Genomic DNA, 23939 nt, shown 5'->3' with positions numbered 1-23939 from the left:
TAATTCCATTGAGGTTCAGAAAGAGTTTGAATGAATACTCTTTGGGGGAGCATATTCTAAAAAGGACTATTAGGAATGGCCTACCAAAGACAAACTGAGATGCTGAGGTTGATAATCTTGACTAGTAACCACACTTTTCTGCAAAATAACTTTAGGTGTTCTTGTCAGAGAAGAAAATGGGGCTGACCCAGCATGGCGTGTTTTAAAATTTTCTCATATTTTTGGAGGCATAAGAATAAATACCTATGAATAGACATTTCTCCAATGATGCTATAAAAATATCCAACAAGCCTACAAAAAGATGCTCAGCATCATCAGTATCAGAGGAATGCAAACCCAAAAGCACAATGAGATGTCGCTTCACACCCATTAGGATGGCTACCATCGAAAAAGAAAGAAAGAAAGGACTGCAGGAAGGAAGAAAGGGAGGGAGAGAGGGAAAGGAAAGGAAAGGAAAGGAAAGGAAAGGAAAGGAAAGGAAAGGAAAGGAAAGGAAAGGAAAGGAAAGGAAAGGAAAAAAAGAAAAGAATAGAATTTAGGTGTTAGTGAAGATGTAGAAAAAATGGAGCCCGTGTGCACTATTAGAGGGATTGTAAAATGGTGCAACTGCTATGGAAAATAATATGGAGATCCTTCAAAAAATTAAAAATGGAGGTGTTGTATGATCCAACAATCCTACTTTGGGGCATATACTCAAAAGAATTGACAAAGGATCTAAGAACATATTTGCACACTCGTGTTCATTACTCACAATAGCAAGAAGAGGAAGCAGCCCAGATATGCATGGATATATCAACAGGCAAAGAAAATGTGGTGTGTACGTACCTGCAACAGAATATTATTCCACCTTGAAAAGGAAGGATACCTTGTCCTGTGCTACACATGAGATAACTTCAGGACATTATGCTAAGCGAAATAAACTACAAAAAGACAAATACTGTATCATTCCACATATATGAAGTATCCAAGCTAGTTCAGTTCATAGAAAGAAAGCAAAGTGGTGGTTCCCCGGGGCTGAGGGAAGGGGGGAAATGAGACTGTTTAATGGGTATAGAGTTTCATATTTGCAAGATGAAAATTTCTGGAGATCTGTTTCACAACAATGTTCATAAATGCTACTGAACTGAACTGTACCCTTAAAAAATAGTTAGGATGGGTGCACCTGGTTGGCTCAGTTGGTAGAACATGCAACTCTTGATCTCAAGGTCGTGTGTTCAAACCCCACAGTGGGCATGGAACCCACTTAAAGTAAAAAATAAAAATAAATAGGATGGTAAATTTTATATTTTGTAGTTTTTTATCATAATAAAAATGCATTTAATGTTTTTTTAAATGAATAAATGTCTAAATGCCACAATTCTATCTGAATGTGATTTGGCCATAGTAACTTGATTCAAGCCTTTTTCATTTCAGTCTTCTGTTTTATTTATTTTTTTTTTAAATCACCCTCAGCTGTGAACTGGAAATAAGTTGAATTCCTTCTTCTGGGTATAAAAATGAGTCAAATGTTTATAGCTAAGGGAATACAGGTTTAGATATTCATCTCATAAGCATGTTTACAAGATGTAAAAGAAAAAAACTTCATTGGTTATTTATGCATCTGTTGTTAGAAAGCTGTAGATTTCTGTCTATTTCCTATAGAATTTTAAGTGCCACATTAAATCACATTATTTAGTGCTAACAGATACCCTCAGAATTATGTAGCATGAGGGGTTTGAAAAGAGAGAGTACATTTTCCCTTTTTTTATAGATGATTTTAAAATCCTTACAGGAGCATTTATTACATTCCCACTTACCACCACTGGGTCTCATCAGTCTTGAAGATATTTTTTTTCTCAATTTCCTTATATGCCCATTTCCTTTTGGCAATATCTTGCTTTTCCTTTTTAAATTTGAACTTGAATATTAAAACAGATGCAAAGGAGAGTACTACTTACACATAAACTCTTGAACTGCATTTTTATCATTTGCTCTGTGCAAAAAACCCAATTGTATAAAATTGATAGCAACATTTTAGTATATCCTCCGGTCCCCAGGGAAAAGCAATGCGCTTAGACAGATGATCTGATTTTATGAGCACATAGCTGAAGTCTAGCACTGCGCATTTGTCTTTATGCTCCTACTTTTTTCAGGGACTATGAAAACACATTTAGGCAGTAGTTTCACTTTCCAACAATGGACTGCAAAGCCTTTGACAATACATAGCATTTGCAGTGCTGTTTTTCATGATGCATATCAAAGTATAGATCACTAGAGCAAAGAATCTTAATCTCAGCTTGTTAATAAGAAAACAGGAACCTTACTATATGAACTCATTTTATTATCTACCCTCACTGAGGGCTGTGATTTGGATTCCACTCAAATATGAATTAGTTTAAATGTTGCTCTGCTGCGACTGCTGAATTTATTCATTATGCTGTAATATTTTACTTACGAAACTGCATTTGGAAATCCTTTGGTGTATATCACGATGAAATTACAGTGCTCGGGGATATTGATTATTGCTTGTAATTGCCATCATAATAGCCAACAATTCTCTATCTTTCTTTGTCTTTCTTCTCCCCCTTAGTGATATACTAAACCAAATCAATATCCAACATATGGGGCCACTTACATTGTCTCAAAAATCCGATTGTTCTCCTTCATAAATATGCAAAAGATCGAAGATTTTATCTCCAATCACTGGGTGAAAAGCACCCCATACTGCTGGGTTTCCCTTTTATCCTACAGGAACATATCAGGGTGTTGCTGTGCAGGACTGGTTATAACTAAATGACATCTTGTCACCTCCACAGTAACCACCAGTTCGTTAGTGGTGAGGAGATGGGGAGGCTGCTCCACTCTGCTGTCCATAAAGTGCTACATGTCTTGCTCACTGGTAAATTAGATAGCCAGAGGGGAAAACATAAGCTGGGAGCGCTAACCAAACAGTAAAGAAGAAATTCCCCTCCTTATAAATGGAAGAGATCGTTTGAGGGACTAAAGAGGAAGTACAGGGGCACCTGGGTAGCTCAGTTGGTTATGCGTTTACCTTCAGCTTGGTCATGATCTCAGGGTCCTGGGATCTAGTACAGCATCAGGCTCCTTGCTCAGTGGGGAGTCTGCTTCTCTATCTGCCTGCCACTCCCCCAGCTTGTGTGCTTTCTCTCTGTCAAATAAATAAATAAAATCTTTAACTAGATAGATGATAGATAGATAGATAGATAGATAGATAGATAGATAGATAGATAGCACAATTAAATGGAAGGAGTATAATGGTATGAGTCACTTTTTCAATATATTTATTCCTTATTTCTAACTATATACTGTTTCTCCATTCTGGGGATATTTAGGTACCTTTAGACGCAGTAATAACTACTTTTCCTTCTTAACAACTAAAAGGTAGCTTCATTGTAATGCTTCCACATTCATCCAAAATAGTTAAGGTGGCCTTTAAAACTTATCTTAGACTGGTTGGCAGGTCACCTAGTGCAGAGGAAATACATTCTTTTGGAAGTCCCTGATTCCAAGTTCATTTATTCCATTAAGTACCTGTGTTACTTTTAGGTAGTTCATTTCATTTTCTGGGCTTTGGTTTCCCTAACTGCAAAATCAGGGAATTGGGCTAGTAGATGATCATGGAGATCCCTTCTTTCAATTCTGTAGTTCTTAAGCTATCATTCTCATGTTTGTCACTGTTCCCAAGGAGAACAGGGTAAACGTGGCTCAATTCAGTATTACCCACGTGCTTCTTCTGTGCCTTAACAGGTCTGCATTCATACCTTAATGTGTCCATGACCTGCCTTACCCAGCAGAGTGCACAGTGATGTCAAGGTTAAGAGCAATTGGCGGCTCTGGAGCTGGCCTGCTTGTGTTTGAGACAACTTCCCCAGTTACTAGCTGTGGGACCACCGACAACTTAACCTCTCTGTGCATTGCTTTTCTTATCTGTAAAGGGAGATATTTATTTTAATGGGATTGTGAAGATTAAATGATATACTAGTTTATTAATTACTTAGAACCATGCTCAGCACAAGCGAGCACTTAATGAATGTTACCTCTTGTCATTATAATAACTACTATTATCACCACTTTATTCCTGCTGAAAACCTCTTTTGGTCTCTGTTTATTCATCTGTAAGATGAGACTAATAGTATCAGCCTCATAAACGTATGAAGATCAAAATATTGCACATAAAGTGCCTGGTGCCTGGACTTTCTAGGTGCTCAATAAATCATGTTCACATAAACAGAACCAACTATGCATATGGTTGGTGTTAAACAGTGCATTTTTTCCACTTACCCCATCTTCCTTCTTTCTGATACTTGTTACAAAGGCAGTACAAGCTCAAGGCAGAGAACTTAAAAAAAAAATCAAAAGATAACACAAGTTACTATTTTTATATGAATGTATATATTTTTTTCATTTTAAAAATTGTATACTGGGCCACCTGGGTGGCTCAGTTGGTTTAAGCATCTGCCTTTGGCTTAGGTCATGATCTCAGGGTCCTGGGACTGAGTCCCACATCAGGCTCTCTGCTCAGCAGGGAGTCTGCTTCTCCCTTTCCCTCTCGCTTTCTCTCTCTCTCAAATAAATAAATGAAATCTTTTTTTAAAAAATTGTATCCTATTGCCCATACTGTTTTGAAACCTACCTTTTTTCCCTTGGTGATCTCTTTAAATACTTCCTAGTGAATAGATCTTCTTTTACAGTACCATTTGTAATGGTTATGTGATATTTTACTATGTGTTTGTAAAATAATTTACTTAACCAAGTACCTATTATTGAACACTTGGGTGTTTATTTTGCACTATTACAAATTACACTGCAACGAACGACTTGTATACATTGTCAGACACATCATTTCCTAAGGATACATTATTGTAGGCAGCATATTTAAAGTCTTCTGATACTAATGACAAATGGCCCTCCAGAAAGGCTTGTGAATGTGTACTACTCTAGGCAACCCTGCCCTTTATATAACCTTTACCCTTACGATACTAATGAAGAATTCTCTAATGTGGAGATTTTTCATGAACTGGCAACTTAGACAGTTGTTTTTTCCTCTAAACCTGTATACTTTTGTTCTTTAAAGTGAAAGTTGGAAATCAGACTTAAAATAGTCTTAATGATTTATACATTTGGTCATGTGTGACAGGGTGATGTTGGCTCTCTGTTTAGTGGAGGGGTTTCTTGTAGTACATTAAAATGCAACACTAGAATGTGTTTTGCTTAACAGTGCATTCTACTGCTCCAGGCAGCACAGTAGAGAGGTTAAGATTAAGGATTTGGGAACCGAAGTGACCTGGGTTCCTATTCTGGCTCTGTCATTCATGTACTAGGAGGATGTAGGCAAGTTTTTTTTAAACCTCCTTAGGCCTCCATTTTCTTAAATGCACAATGAGGATAATAATATAACCTATTTCTTTTTTTAAAAGATTTCATTTATTTATTTGATAGAGAGAGAGAGCACAAGTAGGCAGAGCTGGAGGCAGAGGGAGAGGAGAAGCAGGCTCCCTGCTGAGCAGGGAGCCCAAAGTGGGGCTCGATACCAGGACCCTGGAATCGTGACCTGAGCTGAAGGCAGATGCTTAACTGACTGAGCCACCCAGGTGCCCCAATATAGCCTATTTCATATGAGTGAAGACTCACTGAGATTATGTGCTCAACACAAAGCCTGGTACATAGTACTCAGTAAGTGTAAAGGGCATGCACAAAAACATACTTTAATGTATTTGTTTTTGGCAGCTCCTTCCATGTCCATAAATCAGTACTGTTTATGAAATATCCATATTGCAATAGTCATGAGCAGTCAATAATCATCATATAGTAATTTAGACATGACAGCAGCATGAAGTTCAAGAACAGGCAAAATTAATACATGGTAGGAAAAATGCTAAGTAGTAGTTACCTGGGGGAAGTAGGGTAGGGATTTACTTAGAAAGGCAGGAGGAAACTTCCTGTGGTGATGGAAATGTTCTCTCCCTTGATAAAGGTTTATGTTGCACAGATGATTGCATTTGTCAAATCTCAGCAAATGTATACTTAAAATTTGTGCATTTCATCATGTGTAATTTTTTTATTGAAACATACTTACATATAACATTATGTAAATTTAAGGTATCCAGTGTGTTGATTTGATACATTTATATATTGCAACATGATTGTCATAGTAGCATTAGTTAACACCTTTATGATGTTGCATAATTATCATTTCTTCTTTATGGGGGGAATAATTAAAATCTCAATTAGCAAGCTTGATGATTATAATACATACAGTTGTCTATAATGACTGTACTGTACATTAGATCTTCAGGACTTACTGATCTACTAGTTGCAAGTTTATACCCTTAAACATCTTTCCTATTCTCTGACCTCTCAGGCCCTGGTTACCAGCATTCTGTTCTGTTTTTATGAGTTCATGGATAGACCTTGAGGGCATTATGCTAAGTGAGATAAGTCAGACAGAGAAAGACAAATACAGCATGATACTACTTATATGTGGAATCTAAAAGAGTTCTACTTGTATAAATTTTACATTTAAAAATCTGTAAAAGAGTCTATTTTCGTGTGTGGTGTAAGGAAGTGGTCCAATTTCATTTTTCTGCATGTGGCTGTCCAATTTTCCCAGCACCATTTATTGAAGAGGCTATCTTTTTTCCATTGGACATTCTTTCCTGCTTTGTCGAAGATTAGTTGACCATAGAGTTGAGGGTCGATTTCTGGGCTCTCTATTCTGTTCCACTGATCTATGTGTCTGTTTTTGTGCCAGTACCATGCTGTCTTGATGATGATAATCATGCCATTTGCGACGACGTGGATGGAACTAGAGCGTATCATGCTTAGTGAAATAAGTCAATCGGAGAAAGACAACTATCATATGATCTCCCTGATATGAGGACATGGAGAAGCAACATGGGGGGTTAGGGGGATAGGAGAAGAGTAAATGAAACAAGATGGGATTGGGAGGGAGACAAACCATAAATGACTCTTAATCTCACAAAACAAACTGGGGGTTGCTGGGGGGAGGTGGGATTGGGAGAGGGGGAGCGGGCTATGGACATTGGGGAGGGGAGGCGAACCATAAGAGACTATGTACTCTGAAAAACAACCTGAGGGTTTTGAAGGGTCAGGGGTGGGAGGTTGGGGCAACCTGAGGGTTTTGAAGGGTCAGGGGTGGGAGGTTGGGGGAACAGGTGGTGGGTAATGGGGAGGGCACGTTTTGCATGGAGCACTGGGTGTTGTGCAAAAAGAATGAATACTGTTACACTGAAAAAATAAATAAAATGAAAAAAAAATCTGTAAAAGAATATTGAACTCTAGATAATATGCAAGTTAAAAGGGAAGTATATTATACTGATATATGCAATTTACTTTGAAAGGCTTGAAAATTAAGATGGACTGATGGATGAAGGCAGGAATTGAGAGATGGATAAGTATGTGATAAAGTTAGTATAGTCATATGTTAACTGTAGCATCTAGTTGGTAAGTATATGTGTGTTTACATAAAATCCTTTCAACTTGGCTGTATGTTTGAAAATTTTTATAATAAAATATTGCTTGAAAATATGTCTGTGAAAGCTAAGCCCTAAATAAATATACTGGTTTCTAGACCACAGATTTCAAAAATGCCTGAAGATACTTCTCATCTTTTTTTGTTTTGTTTTGTTTTGTTTTTAATTTTTTATTTATTTCTTATTTTTTTATAAACATATAATGTATTTTTATCCCCAGGGGTACAGGTCTGTGAATCACCAGGTTTACACACTTCACAGCATTCACCATAGCACATACCCTCCCCAAAGACCATACCCCCACTCCCCCTCTCCCAACCCCCCCCTCCCCCCAGCAACCCTCTGTTTTGTGAGATTAAGAATCACTTATGGTTTGTCTCCCTCCCAATCCCATCTCATTTCATTTATTCTTCTCCTATCTCCTAACCCCCCATGTTGCATCTCCACGTCCTCATATCAGGGAGATCATATGATAGTTGTCTTTCTCCGATTAACTTATTTCACTAAGCATGATACCCTCTAGTTCCATCCACATCGTCGCAAATGGCAAGATTTCATTTCTTTTGATGGCTGCATAGTATTCCATTGTGTATATATACCACATCTTCTTTATCCATTCATCTGTTGATGGACATCTAGGTTCTTTCCATAGTTTGGCTATTGTAGACATTGCTGCTACAAACATTCGGGTGCACGTGCCCCTTGTCACTACAAACGTAGTGACGTTTGTATCTTTAGGGTAAATACCCAGTAGTGCAATTGCTGGGTCATCCGGTAGTTCTATTTTCAACATTTTGAGGAATCTCCATGCTGTTTTCCAGAGTGGTTGCACCAGCTTGCATTCCCACCAACAGTGTAGGAGGGTTCCCTTTTCTCTGCATCCTCGCCAGCATCTGTCATTTCCTGACTTGTTAATTTTAGCCATTCTGACTGGTGTGAGGTGATATCTCATCATGGCTTTCTCCCCATGATTCTTTAGTCTCATTTGTTTTTGAATCAACTCTTGAGTATTATATTTAACAAAAAGGAGCAGAATAGTGAATAACATCAAATGTGAATGTCAACACTGAAGAGTCTGAGAAATTCACTAGCCAGCAAGTCAGGGAACAGAGGATCTCTTTCTGCTTCCTAAAGGTCTAAATGAACAAAAGGAGACCACCAAAGGCAATTTGGAATTAAATGTTAGGTATATGAAAATTTTGAGACTTTGTCAGTTTTCCTGAGCTTGTCAAAGTGTGATTGTTGGAAATGAGTGGGGTTTGTGTTTTTGTAACAACTGGCTTTGTGTTTGTTTTTTTTTTTTTTTTGGTTGTTTGCTTTCATTTAAATTCAATTAGTCAATATAGTACATCATTAGTTTCAGATGTGTTCAAGAATCCATCAGTTGCATATAACACCCAGTGCTGGCTTTGGTTTTTATAGCCCCAACTTTTGTTTCCTTTTCCCAGGCATTTCCTGTTTAAACATGGATCTGGTTCCTCGGCTATCTTCAGTGCAGCCAGTCAGAACTACCCGCTGACGTCCAATACCGTGTACTCACCTCCTCCCAGGCCACTTCCTCGAAGCACCTTTTCCAGACCTGCCTTTACCTTTAACAAACCTTACAGGTGCTGCAACTGGAAGTGCACAGCCTTGAGCGCCACTGCAATCACGGTGACTTTGGCCTTGTTGCTAGCCTATGTGATTGGTAAGCCATTTCTTCCATGCCTGTTTCCTTCTTAATCAAATCTTGTTTTGCTTGGGGTGGAGGTCGGGGTGGGGGGGTGGGGAGGGTCGCTCTTAACTCAGACCTAGAATTTGAAGCAAGGCTTAGTATTATAGTATTATAAATAACAAATGGATTGCTAATGAATGTTGTTTTTTTTTTTTTTTTGCACTTCCTAACTTTAAATACTGCTGAGGAGAGTAAGGAATGCTTTTTGAGAAGAAATATTTATACTACTAACACAGTCTTATTGATTGCAATTACTGTAGTTAAACATTTTCCCTTCAATTAAAAGGTTGTTATGGTTTTCTCATTGGAAGTCATAAGTACCAATCTACAATAGCTTCTTAAATTATAGTTAAACAATAGTACTGCTACCGGATTTTCAGGTAGCAATTTCATTAAAGTAGTAGTTATTTGGAAGCTATCAGAAAATCCAGGGCATAATTTCTCCCCAAGAATTCAGTTTTACACTAGGATTTTTTAAAAATGTATTCTTATTTTCACAAGTAAATGGCTGTGGAATTGTATGGATACTATAGAGAGGTAAAGGAGAAAACAGTTGTGAAGCACTCTTTCCACACGTTTAAGAAAAATATTGTTCTGGAGTCACTCTGATTAAAGTCACACTCACTTGATAGCAAATTGTATTGATTTTTTGGGATGGCATTTTATTTTGACTGAACATTAATTTCTTTGCTTGAGTGGTTCTGCAGTCTAAAATGTAAATTAACTAAAGAAACATGCACTTTGTGGAAGCACTATTCCTAGAATGAATATCATTGTAGAAAAATATTCTATCCAGGTATGGCACTGGTGACTTCTTTTCAGGTTTAACCCTGTTTCCTAATTGAAGCAGAATTACTCATGAGGATACAATGAATATGATTCTGAGAAGTAGATTACAATGGATTTAGACTTTCTTATAATCATAAATAATAAGGGAAGTTTGGTGTATTCTGATTTATTCAAAGTGTGAACAATAAGAAAGTTCCCATAACCAGATTTATTGGACTCCTAGAACAGGGGCTCCTAAGTTAATAGATTTATTTTGTAGGGAAGTCACTGATAATGTCAATAGTATAGGATCATAGCCTATATTGATGTTCATATTTATCTTTTTTATATTTTTATCATGTGATCTGAATACATTTGAACAATGTTTCTATTAAATGTGGATAACATTACCTATAATATTAAATATTTGTCTTTTATCTCAGACATTTTAAGGTAACCCAATATGTATCTTTATTTGGTTTGTAATAGCCTGTAATGATAAATAATGCTGAAGGAATGAAGGTATGGGATGAGAAAGTACTATAATACAAACCCAGTTTTAATATGGAATCATTCAAAACAAGGAGTAATTTGAGAAGTTTAAATACATTAGAGGCCCTTTTAAATGTTCTTGTTCAATTATGAGACAAACTCTTATCTTACAGGTTATCTTCTATTACCTGTTACTATATAGAGAGATAATGTTTTAGATATAAGACCTAACCCCTGGTATAAACAAATCCAGATAATAGCAAGCTCTTTATTAATGAGTTTAGATGGTGTTCAAGCCTGTTTCCATTTAAATTTATTATGATAGCGACTCTGGTATTGAAACTTATATACTCTGAGACTTGGTTATTCGTTTGTGTATTTATTGATTTCATAAGTGAAAATAGAACATTTCAGTCATTTCAAAGTCTGCCTTTTTTTATAGGGTGAACAATAGAATATGATTGTAAGACATGACAGTAAGGTAACATAGTGTGGTCGTTATGAATATGGATTTTCAGACCTCTACCCCTTATTAGGCATGGTAGCTTGGGCAAATTATTTAACCTTTTAAGGCCTGCATTTCCTCATCTGTTAAATGGGCCTAAAACAGTACCTATAACACAGAGTTGTTGTGAGAATTAAATGAGTTAATATAACTAAAGAACTTGGAATAGTACCCAAAACACAGTAGGTATACTATAAATGTTAAATATTATTATTGTTGTTGTTATAATCATTCTCTTTATAACTATGCGTCACTATTAAAACTCAGTAGTTCTCAGAAGTAAACATTTTGTTCACAGCTGTATCTGAGCACCAGGGTCAGTGCCTGGCACATAACAATCCTATCGGGGAAATTTGTTGACAAAAATGACTAATGCTAAGCATTTTACTTGTATTAGCTCATTTAATTCTCACAACAATCCTTAAGAGCAGGTATCAGTATTATATATAGTATAGAAATGAGTAAACTGAAGCACGGCAAAGAGAAGTGTTTCCATAAAGGTAATATTGAGATTAAGATGTCGCATCCCTGAGAAGTGGGATCCTTAGCCTTATGCCAGAGTGGACTGACTCCAGAGCTCATACTCTTCAGCACTAGGTCTTGCTGCCCCTCTAACACTCCAGTAAACTCTGCAGCTTACTGACTTCTTAGTCTGCTAAATAAATCCGCCAATTTTTTCTTACTAAATTACAAAGTAAATTACATTTACCAGGTCATCCACTGCAATGGTGTGTGCAGCTAAGCTTTGTTGATTGGTGGGAGTTATCTGTCGAAATCATTTACTTTGTGATTTTTTAGATGTAGAAATATCAGGCTAACTGCGGTAGCACAGTAGGCTGAATGGGTTCAAAATGGGATGTTAATGGCTAATGCCAGAACTTTTTTCCAAGTTCTGTCATGAACTGAACATTATGTGACTTTCGATAAGCCCGTTAAAATCCCTTCCTCTATTTACCCCATCTGTGCTGTATTGCTAACCACCTCAGGAGGTTAGAGTAAGAAATCGTCAGTAGGCATACAGGAGAAAGATGTCACATAAGAATTGTAACATACAAGATGATTTTCAAGTGGCTTTCTGTGGTTGAAGTAAAAAAGTATTACATTTCAAAAATATGAAACTATGTCACTCTCCACTCTTACCGAGTCTGTAAGAGTCATCAGGGTTTTTTTTTTTTTTCAATCCCCCTTTGCAGTTGCTGTATAACCCAAGTAAAATCTTATTTACTGCTTCTGTTTCCCGTGCAAATTCCTTTCTGCTCTTTTATTTTCCTCTATGATCCATTATACATAACCTTTAGATACTAATGGCTATGTTCTGCTCTGCCCTCAATCCACTGGGGGAAATCACATTGATATCAATGGGACATCAGTAGACTCTGTAGACATTATGGCTCTGTAAGTGGTCATTGGAAAACCATGGAAATTCAGCACGTGAAAAGCCAGAGCTAGGTTGTTTGGGCAACCAGCCCCATCCCCACACCTACTCACCCTGTCTTTTGGGTCAGCAAGAGAGTAATTCCTTTAAATAAGTTTTGAGGTCATAAAATTTGGTGAAGGGAGGCATGGAAAGATACTAATTATATGAAGATATCATGGAATGGCTATTGTCATCACTTCTCCATAAATCTGTACTATTTTCCATGTGAATCAAAAAATATGTCCTTATGCTTCATCCTCTCTGATATTTTGGCATCAGTGATGTATCAGTGCCAGTCAGAAGCACATTTGCTTGAATTTACAAATAAGCTGTATGAAGTAGTAGTCAGGAAGACAGACGACCACATGCAAGGCATCTAGAGAAGGCAAGGTTAAGGTACTTCATCAATGGTTGTGAAGGGCACAAATGCAGCTTCTCTGGTAATCTTTGATGTTTTGATCAAGTTTATCCACAGTCAGCACTTTCTATAAAAGGCAGTAGAAACTCACAGGAATACATTGTGCCTGGAGTCGAATGGCCTGCTGCACAGAATGTGTTGGAGGAGAGTAGGGATTTCTGGCTCTCAAAACCAATACTATCAGTTAATGACTTGGATGTTCCTTTTCCTTTGCCATGAAATTAGAAGCTGTTCATCCCACCCTCAGGGTATGTAGGGAGTGTCCAAACTCTATAGATGAAATAATTTAAGTCCATAATTCTCCTTGCCATGACATACTATATAGCCCACATGTGGAAAGTTGACCAGAATGGATATTCATACAGAATTAGGGGACAGAGAATGTTGAGCCCAGTGCTTTGACCAAAAGTTTAGGGATGAAATGATTCAAGAGGGCAAAGGGCCTACTTCACTTTGCTCTCTGCACCAAAATTGATTTAGTGCTTTCTTTTGCCTCCTTTATAGTGATCCAATTTGCCCTGCTTTCTGGGGCCATTACAGTGGAGTAAGAAATGCTGGAAAAGATAGAATGAGAGGCGTAGAATGTGTTCATTTTGTCTTCTTCTCAAAGAAAGTGTAACTACTGCACAATACAGTGAAGAAATAAAACAGAATATGGCAAATTTTGATTTCAGAAAATTTAAGAACTTAGATTTTCTTTAATGTAAAGAAGAGAAATGGAGGGTTTTCCCCCATTAAATCTCAATACACAATGCCCCTTCATACAGGTTTTTTTTGTTTTTGTTTTTGTTTTTGTTTTTTTATTTAATTTATTTATTTATTTTTGCAGCGTAACGGTATTCATTGTTTTTGCACAACACCCAGTGCTCCATGCAATACGTGCCTCCCTATTACCCACCACCTGGTTCCCCCAACCTCCCACCCCTGCCCCTTCAAAACCCTCAGGTTGTCTTTCAGAGTCCATAGTCTCTTATGGTTCGCCTCCCCTTCCAATTTCCCTCAGCTCCCTTCTCCTCTCCATCTCCAAATGTCTTCCATGTCATTTGTTATGCTCCACAAATAAGTGAAACCATATGATACTTGACTCTCTCTGCTTGACTCATTTCACTCAGCATAATCACTTCCAGTCCCGTCCATGTTGCTACAAAAGTTGGGTATTCGTCCTTTCTTTTTTTTTTTTAATAAACATATAATGTATTTTTATCCCCAGGGGTACAGGTCTGTGAATCACCAGGTTTACACACTTCACAGCACTCACGATAGCACATACCCTCCCCAATGTTCATAACCCCCTCCCCCTCTCCCAACCCCACCTCTCCCCAGCAACCCCCAGTTTGTTTTGTGAGATTAAGAGTCATTTATGGTTTGTTTCCCTCCCAATCCCATCTTGTTTCATTTATTCTTCTCCTATCCCCCTAAACCCCCATAGTGATCCGAAGGGGCACATGTACCCGAATGTTTATAGCAACAATGTCTACAATAGCCAAACTATGGAAAGAACCTAGATGTCCATCAACAGATGAATGGATAAAGAAGATGTGGTATATATACACAATGGAATACTATGCAGCCATCAAAAGAAATGAAATCTTGCCATTTGCGACGATGTGGATGGAACTAGAGGGTATCATGCTTAGTGAAATAAGTCAATCGGAGAAAGACAACTATCATATGATCTCCCTGATATGAGGACGTGTTTTGTTTTTTAATGGGAGAGCTTTTTATTTTTTTTATTTTTTTGGCAAGTTTATTTATTTATTTATTTATTTATTTTATTGTGTTATGTTAGTCTCCATACAGTACTTCATTAGTTTTTGATGTAGTGTTCCATGGTTCACTGTTTGCATATAACACCCAGTGCTCCACGCAATCCATGTCCTCCTTAGCACTCATCACCGTGCTCACCCCCCAATCCCTCTCCCTTCTAAAAGCCTCTGTTTCTTTCCCGGAGTCCATAGTCTCTCATGGTTCATCTCCCTCTCCGATTTTCCCCCCTTCATTTTTCTCTTCTCCTAATGTCCTCCATGCTATTCCTTATGTTCCACAAGTAAGTGAAACCATATGATAATTGACTTTCTCTGTTTGGCTTATTTCACTCACCATAATCTCCTCCAGTCCCACCCATGTTGATGCAAAAGTTAAGCATTCATCCTTTCTGATGACTCAGTAATATTTCATTGTGTATATAGACCACATCTTCTTTATCCATTCGTCTGTTGAAGGGTATCTTGGCTCTTTCCACAGTTTGGCAATTGTGGACATTGCTGCTATGAACACTGAGGTACATATGGCCCTTCTTTCACTACATCTGTATCTTTGGGGTAAATATCCAGTACTTCAATTGCAGGATCATAGGGTAGCTCTATTTTTAATTTTTTGAGGAACCTCCACACTGTTTTCCAAAGTGGCTGCACCAATTTGCACTCCCATCAACAGAGTAAGAGGGTTCCCCTTTCTCCACAGCTTCTCCAAAATTTATTGTTTCTTGTCTTGTCAATTTTTGCCATTCTAACTGGTGTAAGGTGGTATCTCAATGTGGTTTTGATTTGAATTTCCCTGATGGTTATGATGATGAACAATTTTTCATGTGTCTGTTAGCCATTTGTATGTCTTCTTTGGAGAAGTATCTGCTCGTGTCTTCTGCCCATTATTTGACTTGATTATCTGTTTTTTGGGTGTTGAGTTTGAGAAGTTCTTTATAGATCTTGGATATCAGCCCTTTTTTTATTTTATTTTTTTTAAAGATTTTATTTATTTATTTGACAGAGAGAGATCACAAGTAGACAGAGAGGCAGGCAGAGAGAGAGAGAGGGAAGCAGGCTCCCTGCCGAGCAAAGAGCCCGACGCGGGACCCGATCCCAGGACCCTGAGATCATGACCTGAGCCAAAGGCAGCGGCTTAACCCACTGAGCCACCCAGGCGCCCCTCAGCCCTTTTTTAAAATTTTTACTTATTTTTTAAATTTCCTTTCAGTGTTCCAGAATTCATTGTTTATGTACCACACCCAGTGCTCCATGCAATACATGCCCTCCATAATACCCACCACCAGGCTCACCCAACCTCCTACCCCCTGCCCCTCCAAAACCCTCAGATTGTTTTTCAGAGTCCATAGTCTCTCATGGTTCATCTCCCCCTTCCATTTCCCCCAACTCCCTTCTCCTCTCCATCTCCCCATGTCCTCCATGTTATTTCTTATGCTCCACAAATAAGTGAAACCATATGATAACTGACTCTCTGCTTGGCTTATTTCACTCAGCATAATCTCTTCCAGTCCCGTCCATGTTGATATAAATTTGGGTATTCACATGCTTGGCAAAAGCCATCTCATCACTTTCTAGTAATTTCATTAATACCTCTGTGCCTCTGTTGCCTCATCTATAAAATGGGAATGTTGATAATACCTTCCCATGGATTTTCTTTTTAATTAAGTGAAATGAAGCATGTAAAACTCCTAGGACATTGCTTAGCAGTTCTAAATCAAGATTAATGATTATTATTAGTGGAACAGGATTATTATTAGGATTATTAATTTGAGCCAAGGTAAGCATAATGAGCATTTAATTTATCCTAACATGAACTACTTTTATTTCCCTTCTTGTCAAAGTCATCTGAAACAACTTTTTCAGAGCTGGAATGTCTATTTCATAAGAATCATCTAATGGGTTTGTTGTTTCCTTCTGCCTGGCCTAAAATATCTGTAACTTTGCCTTTATTTTAGCAATTTCCCCTTTCCTTGGTGTTTTGACCCTTCAAATCGTTTTGTTTATCTATCTGGAGGACATATCTGGGTTGAAACACATTTTCATTAAAATACATTATAGCTTATAACATTCAAGAAATGACTCAGCATAAAATGCTAAAAAGCATTTTACTTTATCCTTATAGACCATTATCAATCCTTTTGGTGTCCTGTTTAATACTTATTACTACTTTCAGTTCACTCTCGTGGACCCATTCATGATAATGATGACAGATTCTACATTAACATTGACTTTGCCTCCTACCCATGAATCTACTAACTTTCTAGCAATCTCTCTAAGAAGAGATCTGGGAAATGGTGGTATAACTTCAGTCTCATTATAAATCTGCCATCATGCATTTAGCAGAACTCTTCTTTAAAAAAGATTTATATTTTCATCTGACATCACCTTTTGGTATAATATGTTCCATAAGTTTAATCCCCACTATGTTAAGTGGCACTTTTACCTGTCATAAATAAAAGTATAAATTCAATCCAAATCAAACATACTAAAATAACAGGAAGAATCTATATCATATACAACTAATTTGCTGAACTGCAGTTAGCACCTATTGCTCAAAATGAAGGCATTTCAATAAAAGGCAAATATTGTACTTATTTTTTTCTTGGAACTCTAGCATGCTGTGGATTTAAAACATAGAGTAAGAGAGAGAATTTCTTGGGTGAATGAGTAGTGAGTACTAAACATGTGTCTTATGTCAAGAGATTATTTTGTTAAAAAGAAAAAGGAGGGAGCACCTGGCTGGCTCAGTAAGTGGAACATGAAACTATTGATCTTGGGGTTGTAGGCTCAAGCCCCACTTTGGGTGTAGAGATTCCTTAAAAATAAAATCTTAGGGGCACCTGCGTGGCTCAGTTGGTTAGACGCCTGCCTTCAGCTCAGGTCATGATCCCAGGGTCCTGGTATTGAGCCCTGCCTCGGGCTCCTTGCTCAGTTGGGAGCCTGTTTCCTCCCTCTCCATCTACCTGCCATTCCTCATGCTTGTGCTCTCTCTCTATATCTCTCTGTCAAATAAATAAAATCTTTTTAAAAAAGAGATTTTTTTGTTGTCTCAAGAAGAGGCAATCACCCTACTAAGTACTTCCTATACAGCACTTTCTTAGCCTAGGGAGAGAAATTAAAATAAGGCATTGTGAAATAGATAAAGATCAACCAGAAGGCATAATAAAAGAGGACTGGACAGAATGTTAGTAATTTTGCAGCTTTATATGCTTAAGGAATTTTAGAATAGCGAGAATCAATTTTGCAAATTCTGAAAAAAAAGTCTCAAGAAACCTCTGATTTCAAAGTAAATAATGTGAGCTCTATTGCATAAAGGAAATTTCATTCTTGTTTAATTTTCTCTTCATCCAAATTATATATATAATACATATATTATATGTTAGGGGAATATTTTTAGACCCACATTGCATAAGTCGTTAAGCTATACTTACTCTGAAGTGAATAAGAATATACTAAATTAGAGCAATGGCTTCGAAACAGATGGCAGGTTAACCCATTTTAAACTTCAGAAATGTGGCTGAATTCTCATATAGAACAGCCAGAGTGTGGAAGGCCAGTCTCAGCAACAGAATATCTGATTCATCACAGTCAAAACTAAGAGGTGGCATCTTACAGGGTGGAGATGCATTCATTTGGGGCTTAGCAATATTCCCATTACAGAAAGGTGAAAAGGGACAATATGTTTTATTAAATACAAGTATATGGGAAAAGCCGAGGAAGCACGAATGGAGGACATGGGAGAGTGGCAGGAAATGAAGGTAGTAATCAGGAGCAGATCATAAAAGGCACTTTAAGCCATGTTAAGGAGCTTGTAATTTATTCTGAGAGGGAATAGGGTGTTTTTACGGTTTCTCATAAAAGCAAGAAAATTATTTGCTTGGATTCACTTTTAGAAAAATCACCTGATGGCAACAGGAAGGGAATTGGCAGGTAGGATGATGGGGGTTGTGAAGTCGAAGGATTGAAAGGATGAAGACAAATTAGGAGAGTATCGTAGTAATCCAGGTGAGTGAGAGTGAAAGCATAAACTTCTGGGAATGGAGAAAGAGAAGATGGAGTCAAGAAGTACTTAGAGGATAAAACACACTTGACTTAGTGACTGCTTAGGTGTGGCAGAAGAGAGAAGGGTTGTTTGACTTATAGGCTGAGTAGGTGGTGATGCTGTTAGACCTGACAGCATGTTAGAAGAAAGAGGTTTAAGGGTGAAAATGGACATTCAGGTCAAGATACTTCATACATTATTAGATATCCGGTACTGAACATTTAGAGGTGTCTATCAATGAGAACACAAAAATCAAGGGAGTAGAACAAGGAAAAAAGCATGAAGGCTAGAACTCAGGGGAACACTAATATTCAAGATGACCAAGCACAAAGGATCTGGTAAACAGACTAGGAAAGAGCAACTAAAGAGGTTGCAGAGAAACTTAAATGGTGGTGATAGAACAGAAGTCCTCAGTGTGTGGTGTGGGGACCTCTAGGGACTCCAAGACTGGTTTGAGGGTCCACAGGTAAATCTGTGTTCATAATGGCATGAGGATATTATTTATCTCAGTCATTTTTATGATTTTATAAAATAGACTTATCACAAGATAACATTATTTATGTTAAATTGTAATGGTTTATTGTTATTATTCAATAAATTAATAAATACTGGTAAGAAGTTATCAGTCAGTTTTTAATACAGTTAGTATTGACTATATATAGCTTACATCAACAAAGTCTCTTTGGTGTGCTGAGTAATTTTTAAGAGCATGAAGAGGTTCTGAGGCTAAAATATTTGTAAAGCGCTGAGGAGGGAGACAAAACACCTAATGTTTCAAGAAGAACAATTAAGTGAAATAAGGGCCAGTTATTGTTTACACCAAAGTAGAGGCTGTCAGGTGGAGTGCAGCAAGAGGACAAAGGGATAAGGAAATTATAGTTGCTGGTGATAGTTTTTGAAGTGATCAGCCAAAGGACCAAACTTAGAAGGGCAGGAAGATAGAAGCTAAACAAAAGGCCAAGCCAAATGTCTAGACCCCTTGATGATATTGTAGGGTAGTTATGGATATGAGTAAGCTTAATAGCTAAAATGAGATAATCAAATGGTAGTGCATCAGAATTTTAGATTTCAGACTCACAAAAATTTGCAAAAAATGGGAATCCCTTAGATTTTAGACCATGAAATATGATTCCCTTATATATTTTAGACCAAGTCAAGAAACATATATGAGTAACTCCTTCCAGGTGAAATTTGCTCAAGGAAGCCTAGATTCTTGGCTAGGTATAATCTCACAAGGTCCCTTGGCAGACTCATAAGCCCACCAAAGTATGGATAGTGTTTAAATAAGAGCATTGCATTATATTGGATCCCTCAGGATAGGCAAGACACACGTGGAATTCCAGATCACAATATAGCTCCTCAAGATCTCCTTCCTTGGGGTTTCTATTGATCTTTATGGGATAATAATGAACAAATTAAGAGGGTTCAAGATGACCCACCGTAATTTTCTGCTGATCAAAACCTCATCATAGCATTGCCAATCTAGTGAAATGTAGGCCATCTATAACACATTATAGTTAACTTCTAGAGTAACTGCTTACTATCTGAGTTTCTAAGGAAGAGCCTCACAAATGATAGGAAATCCTTAAATAAGAAAAGACATGGGATAAAAAACAAAAAAAAACCTCTTGATTCCATTTCTTTTATATTAAACGAGTTTTGTTTCCTAATTAAATGATTAGGAAACCGAAGGCTATCATAATGTGTATGGAATGTCAGAAGAGCTTGCTGAACTCTTAGCTAAACTAGTTGTAGCTGTGGCTGGAACTGAATGTAAATGTGATTTTGACAGCAAGCAATCTGTGCTGTTCTACCACTTAGAACAGAAGAGGCAGATTTTGCTTTTTGATATTCAGAGGTTTCACCAAAACTCAGTCAGCCCCATTGTTTACATTGTTGACACCTTGTTTCAACTTTAGTTCAGTTTTGGCCTTTGTTCACTGGAGGAAGCATATAGATTCCCTTTGATCTTGGATTTTATTGTAATTAGACATAAATATTAAATACGGCACACAATGATATTGGATAATGTCCTTTGTGTATAGCCTATCCCCAGGTACTTTGCAGAATTAACTATTAAATTATGGACTTAGATGAAAATGATATTAAACAGAGATGGTAGATACAAGGTTTTAGATTTTACTGTAACAAGCCACCAAGTTAATGCCAGTTGTACAGTACATGAGAGAGATATCCACACTCAAGAAATTAGGAACGAGTAAACTGTACTATGAAAGAAAGTGGAAATTTTTGAAATGGAGGCATTTTGTGAAAGATCATTTGCTACCTCCAGAGACAGAATTCAAATTAATCCGAATCCTCTGCAGTTATCAAATCATGAAGTAGTTTCGCCACCGGCTCGCAGAGAGCCAAGGTGTTTTTATTATCTTTGACCTTGTGGTAAATCTAACCTCAGTTAGTCCATAAGTAGTTGAAGGGTCAGATGGATTTTGAACCTAGGTGAACTATTTGTTTTTCTGGAGGCGCAAATCTTTATGCCAGTGGGAAAATGTAGTAAAGCACTGCGCATGCTCAGTGCGACTCCAAGGCTATAATAGCCCATGCTCAAGGATTATCATAGAGGTCACTGCAGAGATGGCCCTGGTTAAGATTTACCAATATAAAAGGCTGTGGGAGAATTTGAAAGCCAGCTGGTACAAATAGAACCTTTCTTTGTCATGCTTAGAACACAGCCTTCTCAAGATTGAATAAAACCCAAACAAGCCATTTAGTATCTTTGGTTTCTGTTCCTGACTGCTGTATATTTTTAGTTTAATTTTGCTGACCAAATCCTGCCCTTGGATTAGCTGGCATTACTCTCTTTGATGATAAGCACTAATCTAGCCTTTTATAGTAGTGAAGTATAAAATGCAGAGATAAGAACCCATTAGCAGGAGGGGCAAGGAAGCTAAATTTTCAAAATAAGAGATTCAGTGGGCAATCAAGAGTAAATACATAAATATACTTCCCCCAAAATGATTAAAAGGGTTTATAGAGTCCAGTAATAAGTATGTCTTTGACCCAAATAAAACAGACTTAATTATTAGTATACATAGCCAACTGGTGAATATAGTCCTATTTTTATAGGAAATCATTCTGCATGTGTCTTTTGTGACTTAAGTAGGTAGAAAAGAACAAAAATGTTTAGATTTCACACTATCTCAGAAACATTCCTGCAAATGAGGCTAAGGTCATGAACTCAGTCACTTTTTCCATATTTTAGCTCTGTTCTATTTCATTACCAAAGCCTACATTTTCAGTCTCCTGTTTTGTTCCATCCCCCAAATCAGGAACCTAGTTTTGCCCCTAATCCCTAATAAAACCTGAACTCAGAAATGAATCTGATGAACTAGACAGGTTTTTCTTGGACATACAGAATTTGTTAATGTTGTCAACTAATTTAAAAACTTGTCTAAAGGGGCGCCTGGGTGGCTCAGTGGTTTAAGCCGCTGCCTTCGGCTCAGGTCATGATCTCAGGGTCCTGGGATCGTGGGTGGCTCAGTGGGTTAAGCCGCTGCCTTCGGCTCGGGTCATGATCTCAGGGTCCTGGGATCGAGTCCCGCGTCGGGCTCTCTGCTCAGCGGGGAGCCTGCTTTCCTCTCTCTCTCTGCCTGCCTCTCTGTCTACTTGTGCTCTCTCTCTGTCAAATAAATAAATAAAATCTTTAAAAAAAAAAAAAAATCTCTGGTTTATTTAAAATTTCTAGTCTTTCTTGAAAAATAGAAATTTCTGGCATACTGAAGCCTGCATTCACCCATTTGCCTATGCATTTATTGAGTAGCTATGAGCCAGGCACTATTCTAGTCTTTTATGTGGCAAAATAATATGACAACCATTGAATAGAGCTAAAGAGGGACTTTTTCAAGAGGACCATGAACTCTCCAGTACATCAGCATACCCATCCTTCTGTCGTCACTCTCTCATATTACCTACCTTCCTTCCAAGCAGGTATTTAAGCTTGCAACCATATAATAAGATAATTCACACTGAAGTAAAAATGGTTGTGACAAAGAAAATATATTATATCTCCCTAAGATGTATTTGCATTTTAACAGAGAAGACAGAGTTGGAAGCCAGGAATGGCAAATCTCTGACATTACTATCATCACTTCCCTTTCCCAGACCCATAGAAGATATAAGTAATCAAATGGAACAAACGCTCTTTACTGCCTAGTCTAGATTCTGCAGTCAGAGTTTACTCAGAAGTTGAAATATATTTGCCATCACTACTTTGACTTAAAGAAATGAGATAATCAGGGGCGCCTGGGTGGCTCAGTGAGTTAAAGCCTTTGCCTTTGGCCCAGGATCTCAGGGTCCTGGGATCAAGCCCCGCATCATCAGGCTCTCTGCTCAGCGGGGAGCCTGTTCCTACTCTCTCTCTGCCTGCTTCTCTGCCTGCTTGTGATCTCTGTCAAGTAAACAAACAAAAGAAAAAGAAATGAGATAATCATTATAAATTTATTATTAGAGGTTTAAGAGGAATAATTATGTAGGGCCAAAAAACACACCTGAAAACACAACTCAATCACCCTATTAGTAAATCTGCCCTGTTCACAGCTATGCATGATAGCCCTGAGTATGGCCAACTATCTCATAGGTATGTACAATTGAACATAAAGAACACTGAGCAGGTAAAATTATAACATATCCGCACTATTAGAGATTCATTTCAAATGAATGTCTTATCAGTACTGGGTACACAATGTTCAAGTGTGTCTACATATATATTCTATAAATATAAGAATAGATACTAATAATGAGTTCTGAGTTCCTGTAGAATAATATTGATCCCTTAAATCTAAATCTGTCCACCTCATCCTTCATAAAGAAATGCAAATCAACAAATAGAGCAAATAAAACCATATATGAGCCAGTTCAATAGCATGTGTAGGAGACTGAGAGGTCTACACACTTCAAATTACACAGAAGAAGAGAAATAAACACCCAAAAGAAGCAAAACTAGCTCTATAGCCCCAACCATAGCCCAGAGTCAAAAACTAAATAGAGAAAAAAATAAGAGAGCTGATGCCTAGTGGTGGCAGAATTAATAAAACTCCCATTAACAAGACGCCCCACCTTTAGTAGACAGCTACTGAGAACAGATCTCAGACCTGGATTTGGGAACACTGGCTACTGAAAACTGAAATGTGAAATGTGCTTTAAAGCATAAAGAACTAGAGTTGCTAACTTGGCAACCACAACTTCCGAAGGCGTAGGGGAACTGACTTGGAAAGAATGTCCCTTGAAGGCTTGATAGGGAAGGGAAAGAAGGAAGCAAGAGGAAGAATTTCAGAATCCTGCAGAAATAAAAATGAATCACAAAATTA

The 23939-nt window shown here is 37.6% G+C and overlaps 1 protein-coding gene across 1 annotated transcript in view; it reads left to right on the top strand.

Annotated features, from left to right (window-relative positions):
• The window catches only part of TENM1 (teneurin transmembrane protein 1), an 811134-nt gene that overhangs the window by 484043 nt on the left and 303152 nt on the right, over positions 1 to 23939 (top strand). The window contains exon 8 of the mRNA XM_045995540.1: positions 8942 to 9180. Coding sequence (XP_045851496.1) covers positions 8942 to 9180 — 239 coding nt within the window. The remainder of the gene's footprint in view (positions 1 to 8941; positions 9181 to 23939) is intronic.

This window comes from Meles meles, chromosome X (assembly GCF_922984935.1).
Source record: "Meles meles chromosome X, mMelMel3.1 paternal haplotype, whole genome shotgun sequence".
Taxonomy (NCBI): Eukaryota; Metazoa; Chordata; class Mammalia; order Carnivora; family Mustelidae; genus Meles; species Meles meles.
The sequence above is the reverse complement of the archived record's forward strand: the minus strand, read 5'-3'. Positions and strand labels throughout refer to the sequence as shown.